Source organism: Drosophila takahashii, chromosome 3L (genome assembly GCF_030179915.1).
Source record: "Drosophila takahashii strain IR98-3 E-12201 chromosome 3L, DtakHiC1v2, whole genome shotgun sequence".
In the NCBI taxonomy this organism is placed as follows: Eukaryota; Metazoa; Arthropoda; class Insecta; order Diptera; family Drosophilidae; genus Drosophila; species Drosophila takahashii.
In genome coordinates this window covers 13762393-13777167 of record NC_091680.1, presented here as the reverse complement: position 1 = coordinate 13777167, position 14775 = coordinate 13762393, and the positions used below count along the sequence as shown (strand labels likewise).

The window sequence follows — 14775 nt, the reverse complement described above, 5'->3', positions numbered from 1 at the left end:
TACACCTTCGATGAGTTTTAAATTTTTAATGATTTTAAGACACGCCCATCCAATTTAGGTAATTATTTGTGTCCTCTGTCGAGTTGCACAATAACCAGAGCTTATAGCAAATTATTCCATAGGAACCATATAATTTGTGGCCACTAATTGAGACAAGAAAGCCATTGCAAAAGCCATAAAAGCCTAGGATACGGGTTGTCTTTAAACAGTCTTAAAACCAACTATACGGAATGCAGGACCAACTGGATCAGGAGCTCGAGCGCATCGATAAGTTGCCCAAATTGGGGCTTCTGTGGGTGGAGTACAGTGCCTACGCGCTGGGCGTTAATATTGCACCCAGGAAGCGCAGTTCCCAATACTGTCGATTGTAAGGAGTTCCCTATATTATAGAAATTTATTTAATAGATATTTTAACACAGAACACGCATAGTGGTCTTGGTTGTTAACCTGAGTATCATATACAGCCTCGTCGCTTTCATTATGGAAAACTACACGATCTCTTTTGAGACCTACGTTGAGGTTTGCATGGGCTTTATTCTTTTGGGTTTTTCTTTAATTAATCTATGTTCTATTAGGCTGTTTTACTCACCTTTCAACTGAGCGTTGGTGTGGTCAAGATGTTTCACTTTCAGAGTAAGGTAGAATCTTGTTCAAAATTGGTGTTTTCTACAGAGACAGGACAAGTCCTAAAGTCCCTCGGACTCTTTGATTTGGGTAAGTCATTAACATCCTTAATGATTTTTAATTTATCCTAAAAAATATACCCCAGATTTGCCGAAGAAAAAGGAGCTTCTGAGATCAGTGAGCTTGATCTTGCTTGACAATTGGTTGATAATCGATCGACAGGTCATGTTCTTCTTCAAGATCGTCTGCATGCCTGTGCTTTACTATTGTGTGCGACCCTATTTTCAGTACATTTACGATTGTTATATTGTCAAGGATACCTGTGAAATGACCCTGAGTATGTGAAGTTTTCAATCATTTTGCTTCCTATTTTAACCTTTTTTAACATTTCAGCTTACCCAGCCATTGTTCCATATGTGCAACTAGGAAAGTTCGAATTCCCCTCTTATGTGATTCGCTTCTTTCTACTGCAATCTGGTCCTCTTTGGTGCTTTTTTGGTGGGTAATTAAAGAAATCAGTTTAATAACTAGTTTTATACGTTTTTCTTATAGCTGTTTTTGGATTCAACAGCCTATTTGTGGTCCTCACTAGATATGAGTCTGGTCTTATAAAAGTTTTACGGTTTCTGGTTCAAAATTCTACTTCGGATATCCTGGTTCCCCAGCATCTGCGAGATAAATATCTTCAATGTTGCGTGAGGCTTTTTGCTCGCATATCAAAGTGAATAGTCGTTACTCTATTTAAAAACCCATTTTAATTACATTTCTTTTAGCCATCATAATCAAATTGAAAACCTCTTCAAGTACATAATCCTGGTTCAATGCTCAGTAAGCAGTATTTTGATCTGCATGCTTCTTTACAAGATCAGCACAGTTTTGGTAGGCTGATTGACTAACTATATGGTTTAAGAATATATTAATTTGAAATTTATTTCATTAGGAAGTTGGCTGGGTGTGGATGGGCATGATAATGGTCTACTTTGTAACCATTGCTCTGGAGATCAGCCTGTACAACGTGAGTGCACAGAAGGTAGAAACCCAGGTGAGTTAAATGAATATTATTATTTGTTCTTTTTAAGGAAACATTTCATATTTTAGAGTGAACTTCTATTCTACGATTGGTACAACTGCAGTTGGTATAATGAGTCCAAGGAATTCAAGTTCATGATCAAAATGATGCTGCTTTTCTCACGTCGAACTTTGGTTTTGAGTGTGGGTGGATTTACAAGTCTCTCCCATAAATTCCTGGTTCAGGTATTGTTTTTAAAATATGTTAAATATTTGATTTAATAGGGTATAACCCATTCCAGGTCTTTCGTCTGAGCGCAAACTTCTTTCTGCTACTCCGCAACATGAACAACAAATAGACCAAGTTTGGTTTTTACAAAATTACAACGTTGGAAAAGTTATATTTTGAGGGGAAACTCTTTAAGCGACTTATACACAAAGATACATGGTAATTGTATTGGCACATTAAACGTAGATGACAAATATGTTAATATATAAGTGTTTAGAATAGGTTTCAGGTGGAGCTACGGCAGAGATAGAGAAATGCGATTGGATTATCGGATTGGAGTACAAGTTCGTTTAGTGTTTAGTGTTTTTTGTTTCTTTTAACATATAATACAGTTCGTTGCTGGCTTGAAACTGGTGAAGCTCAGTTGGCAGTTGATTCTCGATGTGGGCATCCCCGTGTATCATTATGGTATATGGCATACAGTATGCGAACGATGATGCGTTAAAGCTTAACGTTGTCTGGTCACTAAACAGAATATTTCGGCTAAGTCACTAAAATTACATAATTTCATTCAACGGCTACGTTCTATCATAAATCTGATTTGTTCGTCTCGTTCTGATCCTCGTTCTCGAACTTAGTGTTAATTGAAGTAGTTGTTATTGGGGGGCTGGGGGATCTCTGGATCTCTACGGTTCGAGGCGATTGCGACTGAAGCAGTTCTCCGGCAGAGCCTTGGAAATAAGGCCAATATTCTTCACCTCCTCCCTGAGCTCCTTCAGCTCGGCGTCGTACTTGTCGATCAGATTCTTCTGGGATGTTCGCTGCTCCCGGTACTTTTCAATGCGTCCCGTCAGATTGACACGATTGATCTCACCCTCCACAGTGGCCAAACGATTCTCTGAGGGATTGATTAAAAAATATTGTTAAGAAATGTTAGTATTCTAGGAGATACCTGAACTCACCCAATTTATCCAAATCGCCCGTGTTAATGTCCTTCAGGTTCTCCAGCTCATCCTTGATGGCCGTCAGCTCGGCATTGGCCTTTTCGATCTGCTTCTGGGCCTCCTGGGTATCGGCCTTGGCCTGGCCCACCTTTCGCTTGGCATCGTCCACCAGGTTGTCGTCCTTGGTTGAGCTCTCCTCCAGCTTGAATATGTCCATTTCGGTGAGCTTCACCCGGTGATTGAGTTGGTCGGCCTCATCGCGCAGATTGCGGGCAGCCACCTTGGTCTCGTTGGCCTTGCGGCGGATCAGCTCGGCATCCTGTAAGGAAATTTTTCAAAATGAATATATCTAATTTTCAGAATTAGTGAGTAGTAATAAGTACCTTTGAAGCCTGTTCGGCATACTTCAACTGCGCCTCCTGGGCGTTCTTCTTGGCCTCGTTGGCATTCTTGTTGGCTCCGTCCAAGGCCGCCTCCGCCTGGCTGATCAGGCTCTCGGCATTCTGGATATCCTTCTCAATGTTGGGCACGGTCTGCAGTGCCTGGTCGGCGCTCTCCGAAGTGCGCTGGACATCCGACTGGAAGCCGGTCAGCTTGTTGTACGTGTTGTTGGCCTCCTTGAGGGTGTTGTCGCCCTGTTCCACCGCCTTGGTGGCCTTGTCGTGGGCGGCCTTGGCCCGCTCCAATAGCTCGATGTCATCCTGTTGCTGCTCTTCGGCTCTAAAAGATAAGTTGAAGTTAAGTTAATGTAAAGTAATGTTAATGTAATGTTAATGTTAAGTTAGGTTACAGTTAGTTTGAAGTTAGGTTGAAGTAAGGATTAAGTTAGGTTAAAGTTGGATTGACGTTAGGTTGAAGTTAGGTTCAAGTTAGGTTGAAATTAGGTTGAAGTTAGGTTGAAGTTAGGTTGAAGTTAGGTTGCAGTTAGGTTAAAGTTAGGTTAAAGTAAGGTTGAAGTTAGGTTGAAGTTAGGTTAAAGTAAGGTTAAAGTTAGGTTGAAGTTAGGCTACAGTTAGGTTGAAGTTAGGCTACAGTTAGGTTGAAGTTAGGTTGAAGTTAGGTTGAAATTAGGTTGAAGTTAGGTTGAAGTTAGGTTGAGGTTAGGTTGAAGTTAGGTTGAAGTAAGGTTGAAGTAAGGTTGAAGTTAGGTTGAAATAAGGTTGAAGTTAGGTGGAAGTTAGGCTACAGATAGGTTAAAGTTAGGTTAAAGTTAGGCTACAGTTAGGTTGAAGTAAGGTTAAAGTTAGGTGGAAGTTATTCTACAGTTAGGTTGAAGTTAAGTCAAAGTTAAGCTAATCTTAATTTAATCTCTAGTTAAGAAGACCTTTAGGAGCACCCACCTCTTCAACAGCGTTTCCGTGAGTTCCTGCTCCGTTTCGAAATCGGCAAAGAGTTCGCCATTGCTGTTGGACAATTCGTTGATCTGCTTGAGCAGCTCATCGGCTCGCTCGTTGGCCGCCACTGCATCCTTCTTCAGCTGGCTGATATCGATGGCCGGCTGGGTCTGACGGTTGACATCATTCAGCAGGGTCAGAGCGGTTTCGTAGACCTCGTTGGCCTTGCGCAGAGCCTCCTTGGAGGTCTGGACCACGGTGCCCAGCGACTGCTTGACATGGCTCAGCTCCAGGCCCACCTCCGTCTGCAGCTCCGTGCCGATCTTCTCCTGCAGATCGATGGCGCTCTTGGCCAGCTGATGGGCCTTCTCCACGGCGTCCTTGGCATCCTTGGCGTTCTTCAGATCGAACTGGGCCTCCGACTCGAGTTTGTCGGCCAAAGCGCGAGCCTCGCGCGAAATGTCCGAGATCTGTTCGGACTGCTGGCCAAACTCCACGGACTTCTCCCTGGCCTTGGCCAACGCCTGGGCACCCTCGTCGTTGAGCAGATCGAAGGCCTGTTGCAGTTCCTTCTTGGCATTCTCGGTGATCTGGTCGAGGATTGTGTAGTTCTGTCGCGCCCTATCGATCTCCCCGTTGGCATCCGACTGGAACTTATCGGCACTTTGCAGATGCTCCCTTACGCTCTCCAAGTGCTTGTGCAGATCATCGATGACCTCGGCGTAGGTCTGACCACCTTGACCCGAGTTATCGCGAGCATCCTGGGCCAAAACGGCCACCTTCTCCTGCACGGCCTTCAGCTTGGCCTCGAACTCATCGTCATTGGTCACCGGCGTGCGGGCAATCTCATCCAGAGTCTGGCTAAGATTAGATAGCTTCTCGCGGTGCAGATCGGCGGCATCTTGAACTAAGTTATAGCAATCGGGGCAGTCGATGCAGCCGCGATGCCTATCGTACTTGTTCTCCTTGCAGCGATCGCAGCGACGACCCTCGACATTGTCGTTGCAGGGACACTGGCCACTCTGGTCGCACTGGAATCCCTTGGAGCCACTCTCATCGCACTCGCAGGGCTTGCAGCCCTCGCCGGAGAAGCCGTAGAAGTAGTTCTCGCACTGGTCGCACCGCTGACCTGTGACCCCAGGTCTACAGTGGCACTGGCCGGAGTAGCGATCGCAGGTGGCATTGTAGCTGCCCACCGGATCGCACAGGCAGTTCTCGCAGCCATTTCCTGATCGAATATTAAAGTAACCCGGCTGACACTCCCCACAATCCCGGCCAATCACATTCGGTTTGCACTGGCACTGGCCAGTCACCTGGTCGCATCGCGTGATGCTCTGCTCATCCTGCTCGGTTCCTGCCTCGTAGCAGGTGCAACGATCGCAGCGTCCATGTGGCAAAGCCAGGGGATCTCCAAAGTGCCCGGACAAACACTGATCGCAGTGATCACCGCCCGTATTGTGGATGCACTTCAAACACTCGCCCGTCGTCCTGTTGCAATTGCCCACCGCATTCGGGTCCACATTTCCATTGCAGTCGCAGCTCTTGCAGGTCTGAACTTCGCCCAGCAGCCCAGTGGGATCGCCAAAGAAGCCATCGCTACACTGTTCGCATCGAGAACCGAAATAACCCTTTGGACACTCTGTACAAATAACCGTATCCTCGTTGATCTGCAGACAGGCACCGTCATTGGGGCAAGGACACCGCTTGCAGTCGCTGGGAGTTCCACCCAAGGCATTCCCGTAGAATCCCTTGGCGCACTGATCGCAGTTATCCCCGTGAGTGTTGTGCTGGCAGATGCACCTGCCCGTCTCGGAGTCGCAGATGTCGGCGTGGCCATGGCAATCGCAGGGTATGCAGGGCATGAAGGGACCTCCGCGGGCGGGACTGTGCCGATAGCCGGGGGCGCAGGACTCGCAGAACTGACCCAGGTAACCCTCGGGGCAGGTGCACTGCTCGATCCAGGTGGCCGGATGACCGGCTGCCCCGCGATGCGCCGTCTGCAGCTCCACGTCGTCCAGAATGGCCTCGCCCTGCACCGAGTACGTGGCCCTGATCTTGATGGCCGTCAGGTTGGACAGAATCGAGAGGAATCCGCGGGCCGACTGGCTGGGCTGCCACTGGTAGTCGTGGTGTTCGTGCAGCCGGAAGGTGAACTCCTTGACCCCCAGATCGGGCAGTCCATTGCCCTGGGCGAAAATGGGCAGCGAGATACGGCTGCCGGCGCCCTCGAGAATCACATCACTCACTCCCGTATTGGCCACCTGACCCACCAACTGCAGCTTGAACTTCAGATCCCTGTTGTAGGAGGCCCTCTGATCGCCGAGGAAGCGATCGGGCGCCTGGAAGTACACGTGCTCGTTGCCCTGGGCGGTGGTTCCTATGCTCCGACTGTACTGGTTGTACTTGATGTCCACCTCGCGCTGGTTCAAGTCGGCAGCCGTCCAGCGCTCCTTGAACTTGTTAAAGTTCGAGGTCACCGAGACAATCGAGTAGCCCGGTGCCGTCATGCACTCGGAGGTGTGGCCGTAGCAGAAGCAGGGGGTGCAGCCGAATCGGTTCGACTTGTCCAGGTTGAAGAAGCCGGGCTTGCATCTAGGTGGAGAAAGGAGGGGAGATTATAGAGGGTGATTTAAATCAGAAAGTTAACCGGAAGTTAAATTCGTTTTCTCAATGTGCTGTTAGTTTTACGAACGACAAATCGCGTTTTAATGGGAATTTTTAGCTGACAAACCTGAATAGATTAGTCTTTTTTCGGCCGACCAATATAACTAGAATTTAACCTTTAGTTAAGAGTTTTCAGTTGGATAAAACCTAAATTGATATCGAGAAGCTACATTTTTCGGAAACATCCATTTAAATCGATGACAAAAATAAACACTACAAACTATCTGTCGGAGAAAGATAACCTGAAGATAAATTCGTTTTCTCAATGTGCTGTTAGTTTTACGAACGTCAAATGGGAAAATGTGAATTTTTAGCTGACAAACCTGAGTACATCAGTCTTTTTTCGGCCGACCAATATAACTAGAATGTAACCTTTAGTTAAGAGTTTTCAGTTAAATAAAACCTAAGCTAATATTAAGAAGCTAAATTTTTCGGAAACATCCATTTAAATCGATGACAAAAATAAACACTACAAACTATCTGTCGGAGTAAGATAACCTGAAGAAAAACTCGTTTTCTCAATGTGATGTTAGTTTTACGAACGACAAATCTTTAGACGATTTAATGGGAATTTTGGGCTGACCAACCTGTATAGATGTCTTTTTTCGGCCGACCAATATAACTAGAATTTAACCTTTAGTTAAGAGTTTTCAGTTAGATAAACCTAAATTGATACTGAGACAAATCCTTACACGATTTAATGGGATTTTTGAACTGACAAACCTGAATAGATGAGTCTTTTTGTCCTTCGACCAACATAACTAGAACATAACCTTTAGTTAAGAGTTTTCTATTAAATACAACCAAAATTGATAACCAAAATTCGGAAAAATCCATTTAAATCGATGTCAAAACTTAACACTACACAGAGAAACTAAACTTTTACGAAACGACAATTAACTCGATGGCTAAAGTTAACTTGACATTGAGAAATCGGCTCCTAAAGCACTAAATGTGAAGCCAACTCATTACTACTCAGCATTACTACTCACTCATTGCATCGCCTGCCCTCCACGTTGCCCTTGCAGAAGCAGATTCCGGTCTCCGCATCGCAGGCGGGGGTGTTCTCGTGGGAGCCCCGTCCGTCGCATCCGCACTGCTGGCAGCCATGGGGGCCGAACTGATAGTAGTTGTTGTCGCAGCGGTCGCACTTGTCGCCCGTCACTCCCGGCTTGCACTGGCACTTGCCGTGGCTGTTGCACTGCAGCGATCGGGAGCCCACGGGATCGCAGGCGCAGTTCACGCAGTAGCCGTCGTCGCGCATATAGAAGTTCTCCTTGCAGCGCTCGCAGTTGGGACCATCGCGATTCTCGCGGCAGTCCAGGCAGTGACCTCCGTGACCCGTGCGGTTGAAGAGCTGCGCGTCGAAGAAGCACTTGTCCGCCAGTCCATTGCAGTTGCAGGCTACGGAGATACAATATAGTTCAGTGGTCTATCTTTTCCTTTCTTGAATATTATTTATACAATTAATCAGGTACCAATTCGGCACTCCTGGCCCTATAAGATTCGTCTCTAGGCCGTAATCTTTTGACCAGCCCTGAACCAAGGCCAGTGGTAAAAGAAAGACTGCTGGCAAGCAAGGCACAAACATGACTGATGGTCGCCTGTCTTCTTTGCTTCTTTCAACTAACACTGCCTCTAACGGCAAAGTGGTCTGTCCTTATATAGAACGCATCGACGGGAAACTCTGTCCAGCTGATCGAAGAAAACCAGAAAACGCATCTCTCCACTCTGGGAAAACTAGTTTAGAGTCTAGACTTTCAGCTTTGGGACTAATTTCTTAAATTAAATTGTAAAATATTTGTTTCTCACTTGCACCCAAAGAAATATCTATTTGAAACAGGGACCGAAAATATTCATTATTTTGTATTTTTTGAACCTAAAAATCAGTCACTTATAATAGTCGGAAAACCAAATGGAATACACCGATTGGTTACTAATTAGATAACCTTTTCAAATCCGCAATGAACATTTTTTTTTTGGTTTTTAATTGATATTGCTCAGAAATATTCATTATTTTTCAGTTGTATAAATATGTATCAGGAATAATCATTATAATCGTTATTTGTGAGCGATATTATTTTGCTTAAAAATATCCCTCAAAGTAAATAATGATTATATTTGAGATTTTTGGTGGAAACCGTTTTGTTTTTAACATATTGGGTTTCCAAATGAATAAGAATTTTGAAAAAAACATATTTTCGCTCTTGGCTGTTTTCTGTGTAGTAGGTAGCCTAATAAATCCTAAATTACCTAACATTTTTTGGTTCTTAGAAGTTAAATTATTATATTTTTACGAGGAAAGGTCAAGTTTCTTCGATTGTGACCTCCTGTTTTTGAATCTCAATTTCCACCTACCTTTGCATTCGTTCACTTCCGTGGAGGTAGACCTCTTCCACTTGAGGTCGTTGTAGAGCGGCAGGCAGCGATCGCAGTCGGGTCCATCGGTATTGTGACGGCACTCGCAGACCACGGCCCTCTCGCCATGCATTCCGGTGCTGGTGATGCACTTGCTGGCATGTCCGTTGCACTTGCAACGTGCTCCGACCGAAATGTCGGTGATGGCATAGAAGTAGGACTGCAGCACCTGGGGATCTCCGAAGACCTCGTCACCGAAGGTGTTCAGGCGATCCAAAGTGATTCGGATATCGGTGGCCGTGACCCATTCCTGGAGCTCAGCACTGCGCTCGAAATTGATGCCACTGGGACGACCCTCCAGCGTGGAGAAGGCGATCTCTCCGTCCCTCAATGGCGAGATATCACTGTACTCGCTGGTGCAGAAGGCATGAGCCTCACCTTCTCCCTTGCGAATGGCCCGCGAATCGGGCAGGGAGTAGGTGTCGCGACAGGTGGCACTGTAGAACTGGTAGGGAATCCAGGGACCATTCTGCGAGGTCCTCTTGTAGATGGTAAAGGATTCGGGACGAGGCGAGCGGAACAGAATGCTCACATATGTGACATCGTAGGACTTTCCTGGGGTTTTGATAAAATTATAAGATAAATATAGGTCTTCTTTAGCTCATCTATGTAAAAAACTTACCGAAGTGCAAAGTCAGATTCACATAGCTCGGGTGCTGGATGCCCTCGTACATGGTCTCCGATTGCCACCAGGTGGGGATCTCCCCCTTATGCGCATCGGTCAAAAAGGTGGTAGTGTGATCATTACGTCTATTGAAAGGGATTTCAATTATTTATAAAGACGTCTTTGCCATAAAGATGATTTTACTCACCCGCACAGCTCGCAATTCTTATGATTTTGATTCATAGTTTGTACGCAGAAGCGGTTGTCTTTCTGCTCACCGCAGGTATTAGTGGACTCAATAGGTAGTTGATAGGCAGCATTGATAAACTCGGGCAGGCATTTCTAATGGGGAATAATATTTGATTTAATTTGTTGGTCCTTATTTCACAAGTTATCTAAGATATATCAGAAAAAAAAAACAATATATACTATATATATTGTCCTGAAACTAAATAATACAAATTCTATACTCAGTAGTTTTATTTTAATATGAAATATTATAAACTTAATACTTTGTAGTTTCGTTTCCATACCGAAAGTTTCAATTTAATACTTTTGAATTTATTAATTTAATACCCCTCTTATTGATCGAATTTGACTCTCAATAGTGTAGAATTCATGACTATTTTTTTGGGTGTACCTAAACTTATAATAAATTAAGTCCCTAATATGAACTACTTCATTTACTTTGAGACAGCATTCCCATCGTTAATTCCCCTAACTTCCTCTAATTTGTTCCATTCTCCCTTAAAAAAAACTGTCGTTATATTGCTCAATTAGTTTGCATCTCTCACTCGAATTGACCCAACCCAAAAGCAACCGCTAATTCTCAATTCTCTTCAATTGGTTTGTAGACAAACAAAGCGGTTCCGAGTTCCCATTCCCCCCAAATAAGCCCCTTACCTGCGGTCTGCCATATGGATCGTAGCACTCCAGGGCCGGCAAGTAGTTGACATTGCGCAACTCGTGGCCTCCCACGGAGTTGATGGGTGGACGCTGGGCGGCTAGGATAACGGTGGTGCAGCTGGCGATCAGGACTCCGATCAGCAGCAGAGGCGCCGTGGAGGAGCCACTGTGGCTCCACCGGCTGCGCTTCATGGTGGGTTTAGTTGGGGCTTAGCTCTCGGGCTACAGGTGGGTGTCCCTGGGATGTGGACAAGTTCTAAGACTATTTGGTTTTCCGCGTGGTTCCTTGGTCTCTGGTGGTGTCGTCTCTCTTCAATTCATTACGGATCACTTCCTACTGTTGGTGCCTGAGCGACTTCATATGCTGAAAAATGAGATTATGAATGTGATTCAGTTAAGATATTGATTAAAGTCCAGAAAACATGTGTGGCACATATTGTGGCGAAGATTTTTAATTAGTTCGGCCAGCAAATCGGTCGAAAAATAAACTTTACTGCCCGGACAGGCCGGCAATGAGTTCATTTGCTTTTGGGTAAACAAAACGAAAAACGAAAACTGGAAACTGAAAAGGCAAAAGGCAAAAACTGCAAATGAAAATTTCAAACAACAAGCAGCCGTGTGAGCGGAGACATAAATAAACTCTCGAGCATGAGTTCCATGTGTATTTGCTATTCGGGAACTCGAAGTAATTCCATGCGATGATTTCATCTACTCCCCTACTCTCATTCATTCTTATTCTCAATTGCGGCGGCCTTTCAGTAATGAGGATTTTCTTAGTCTCACTACGATTTTATGGACTGCAATAGCTGCAAGGTTGGATTCATTTAGATTTTTCAGATCCCAGATTCATATGTGCCTTTTCTATGAATTCAGTAAATTAGAGGCACTAATTAGCAAATATTTGCTTAGTATTCCGGGGAAGATGATATCACATCCTCTGGAACAGAATGCAATATGAGTTTCGCCTGGGATACAGGAAAATACCAGTTCGCGTGGGTGAGATGCGGAATTTTGAGACAGAAATACTCCTCTGGAATTTCATTCAGTGAACTCAATCTCATTCCTAATTTGAATTTCCAGAAGCGCCGGCTCGTTCTATTCCAAAAAAGATATTCTGGCTGGAAATCACAATGCGGATCAGGGTTTCGTTATTTTTAGTCCACAACCAAGATTAGTTTTTTGTCTAACAATTGTTTGCACATAGATTCTAATTATATTTTTGTTTTATCAATGGCACCCATTTATTTCCTTTCCCGGGATCCCGTTTTCGTTCATTGTCTCGGCTTATCAGCCTTTCGAGTTCTTCACGGATCGAAACTACGAGTATACGAAATCTGTTGTCAGGCCGCCCGACTTTCAGATGAACCCTTTGCGCAGAGTTCAGCCGAGTCCACATAACACTGATACCGATACTGGAACTACACACACACACTATATATGGTCGGAACGAACATCCGCTCCATTCAGATTCGAGATTCCCATATGGAATACATATGTAACATAAGGCTGGGTCTTGAGCTGCGACGAGATACGCGCCTATGAACACGAGTTCCTTTGGCGATAAGAATTTGGGGCTACGCTACGAACTAGCTGATATCACACTCTATATAAAGACTACAGCAGTTTTGATTTTTTAGTTTTTTTCTAGGCTCAAATGCGTTTTTGTTTGCACCTTTTGGCCTGTATCTTTATTGCTTGGTTTGTTTTTATCCACTGGTTCAGCCGCACGCACACTCACAAGCCAGCAGGTAGAGGGAAAAACGGAGGAAAGCACTCAAAAATCACTCAGATACTTTTACGAACTCCGTTTCGTATTCGTATCGTATCTCACGGATGCACACAGGGCGCAGCAACTGCGTTATTTTCGTTTATTTATCGCCTATATTTATATGGTAGATACATTTTCCGCTGCGACTGAATGTAGGAGCACAACACATGGCACTTTTCGACTGTGATTTCCAAAATATTTCCCTACTATTTTTTATTTTATTTAAATAATAGGACTGGTCACTGGGCTTTCGATCGACTGCAGTTATGCACACTTTTCCAGCCCTGTTGCATTTCTGCTGACTGGCGTTTTGAACTGGGGATTGTGTTGCCTCGCTTTCGTGTAATTGTATCGGCACCTCGAAGGCAAGAACCTCACGGGTAAACACTGCGCACACATGCAAGATACTTTTTATCTGAACGGGGCTTTTCTTTGCTTCTTGCTGCCTGGCGAGTAGTAAAATAAAAGGTGACCCGAGAAAACTTGAGACTGCGCTGCGACTGATCTCCGTTCCACCAGATGCACTTACTTCGTCGCTCAGAAGACGCTGGCAACCGCTAACGAGGACGTCCAATGCTCAACTGACTCTCGAGGAATGCGAAGCCAGACGAACCGATCGCTCGATCTGCGCTCGTTGAGTGAAACTCGGCGCTCAGTATCTGTATCTGCTGGTGCTTTGGTATACTGTCGGTTGTATCTGAGACTGTGAGAGAGTACTACTTCTGCCCGGGAGTTGGACTAAACAAAGCTCTCCAGTTGTGGTGATCTTCCTCTTGGAAGTACTGCTGCTTAATTGCCTCTCTCCTCGCAAAACCACATCTTGGTTTTTTTGCTACGAATTCCATTAATTGCTCATTTAGGCGGGCAAATATTTGAACAGTATTCAAAATAATTGCCCCGAGTTCTGCCGTCTCGGATGCTGCGACGGGGTGCTCACTGCTCCACTTTCCGCTCAGTTTGTAGTTATTGGACTTAGCAGGTTATCGCTGGCAGTGCTGATAAGGAGGTTATCGACGTCTTACTTTCGGTTTCATTCAAGAAACATTCAAAATGTAGAATTTAATAGTTTTATAGTTTTTTGATTGCTATATTTTGGATTTATAAATTTAAATAAATTAACTGTTGAAAATAAAAAGAAGAAATATTATTGAAATACAAATAATATTATTTAAACAATGCCTTAGTATCACTAAATTAATTTAAGGAAAGAGCCCCCTTAGAAGGCATCGTCTTATGTCATAGAAATGAAATTGAATAAATATTTTTGTTTTGTTTAACAAAGACCAAAAGCACTTTTTATACCCTTGCAGAGGGTATTATGATTTCAGTCAGAAGTTTGCAACGCAGTGAAGGAGACGTTTCCGACCCCATAAAGTATATATATTCTTGATCAGCATCACAAGACGAGTCGATCTAGCCATGTCCGTCTGTCCGTCTGTCCGTCCGTCTGTCCGTCTGTCCGTCTGTCCGTCTATCCGTCTGTCCGTCTGTCTGTTTCTACGCAAACTAGTCTCTCAGTTTTTGAGCTATCGGGACAAAACTTTCGCAAAAGTCTTCTTTCTATTGCAGGTAGTATATATGTCGGAGCCGACCGGATCGGACAACTATATCTTATAGCTCCCATAGGAACAATCGGAAAAAAAAAACTTTAAAAAAATTCTAGCTTCGGTGTTTTTTGAAATATTACCTTCTACTTTTGGGGATAATATTTTTTAAATATTTCTGAATTTCGAATTAATTATTTAAAAAATCGGACTACTATATCATATAGCTGCCATAGGAACGATCAAAAAATTAATGGAAAAGTAATAGGAAATAAATTCTAGCTTCTTTGGTTTTTATTGTATTATCTTCTACTCTAGGATATGACTCTTTTTAAATATTTCCGAATTTCAATTTTAATTTAATCAAAATCGGACGACTATATCATATAGCTGCCATAGGAACGATCGGAAAATTAATGGAAAAGTAATTGGAAATAAATTCTAGCTTCTTTGGTTTTTATTGTATTATCTTCTACTCTAGGATATGACTCTTTTTAAATATTTCCGAATTTCAATTTTAATTTGATCAAAATCAGACGACTATATCATATAGCTGCCATAGGAACGCTCGGAAAATTAATGAGAAATATTAGAAAATTGAACATTTTTGCGATTTGTTAATTAATAGGAATGATCTGCAAGGGTATATAAGCTTCGGCTGGCCGAAGCTAGCTTCCTTTCTTGTTTTAAAAAGCCCTTATCAATAAAAACTCACCTTAGACGTATTTATTT

At 43.9% G+C, this 14775-nt stretch overlaps 2 protein-coding genes across 2 annotated transcripts; one reads left to right on the top strand and one right to left on the bottom strand.

The window, feature by feature from the left end:
* The first annotated feature begins 230 nt into the window (after window positions 1-230).
* Window positions 231-2067, top strand: Or67b (Odorant receptor 67b). Its single transcript, XM_017155130.3, has 10 exons — window positions 231-367; window positions 420-519; window positions 576-714; window positions 770-961; window positions 1018-1122; window positions 1177-1345; window positions 1398-1503; window positions 1565-1666; window positions 1723-1878; window positions 1935-2067. Exons 1-10 carry the CDS (start codon window positions 231-233, stop codon window positions 1989-1991), a joined length of 1263 nt encoding a protein of 420 aa, XP_017010619.2. The 3' UTR covers window positions 1992-2067.
* On the bottom strand, window positions 1998-13139 carry LanB2 (laminin subunit gamma-1). The gene is made up of 10 exons (XM_017155129.3): window positions 13029-13139; window positions 10729-11095; window positions 10034-10167; window positions 9844-9971; window positions 9162-9776; window positions 7796-8207; window positions 4146-6731; window positions 3189-3525; window positions 2824-3124; window positions 1998-2759 (listed from the first exon to the last, which is right to left on the bottom strand). The coding sequence occupies exons 2-10, from the start codon at window positions 10921-10923 to the stop codon at window positions 2548-2550; spliced, it is 4920 nt and encodes a 1639-aa protein (XP_017010618.2). The 5' UTR covers window positions 10924-11095; window positions 13029-13139; the 3' UTR covers window positions 1998-2547.
* Between the last annotated feature and the right edge of the window lie 1636 nt (window positions 13140-14775).

What these genes read in the sequence shown, in the direction of transcription:
- Or67b (XM_017155130.3), top strand. Translation starts at nt 231, where the DNA reads ATGCAGGACCAACTGGATCAGGAGCTCGAGCGCATCGATAAGTTGCCC. An exon ending in CTTTTGAGACCTACGTTGAG is followed by an intron (nt 520 to 575) that starts GTTTGCATGGGC and finishes ATGTTCTATTAG; the next exon opens with GCTGTTTTACTCACCTTTCA. An exon ending in CCCATAAATTCCTGGTTCAG is followed by an intron (nt 1,879 to 1,934) that starts GTATTGTTTTTA and finishes AACCCATTCCAG; the next exon opens with GTCTTTCGTCTGAGCGCAAA.
- LanB2 (XM_017155129.3), bottom strand. Translation starts at nt 10,923, where the DNA reads ATGAAGCGCAGCCGGTGGAGCCACAGTGGCTCCTCCACGGCGCCTCTG. An exon ending in ACGGAAACGCTGTTGAAGAG is followed by an intron (nt 3,526 to 4,145) that starts GTGGGTGCTCCT and finishes CTTATCTTTTAG; the next exon opens with AGCCGAAGAGCAGCAACAGG. An exon ending in ATGCCGAACAGGCTTCAAAG is followed by an intron (nt 3,125 to 3,188) that starts GTACTTATTACT and finishes ATTTCCTTACAG; the next exon opens with GATGCCGAGCTGATCCGCCG.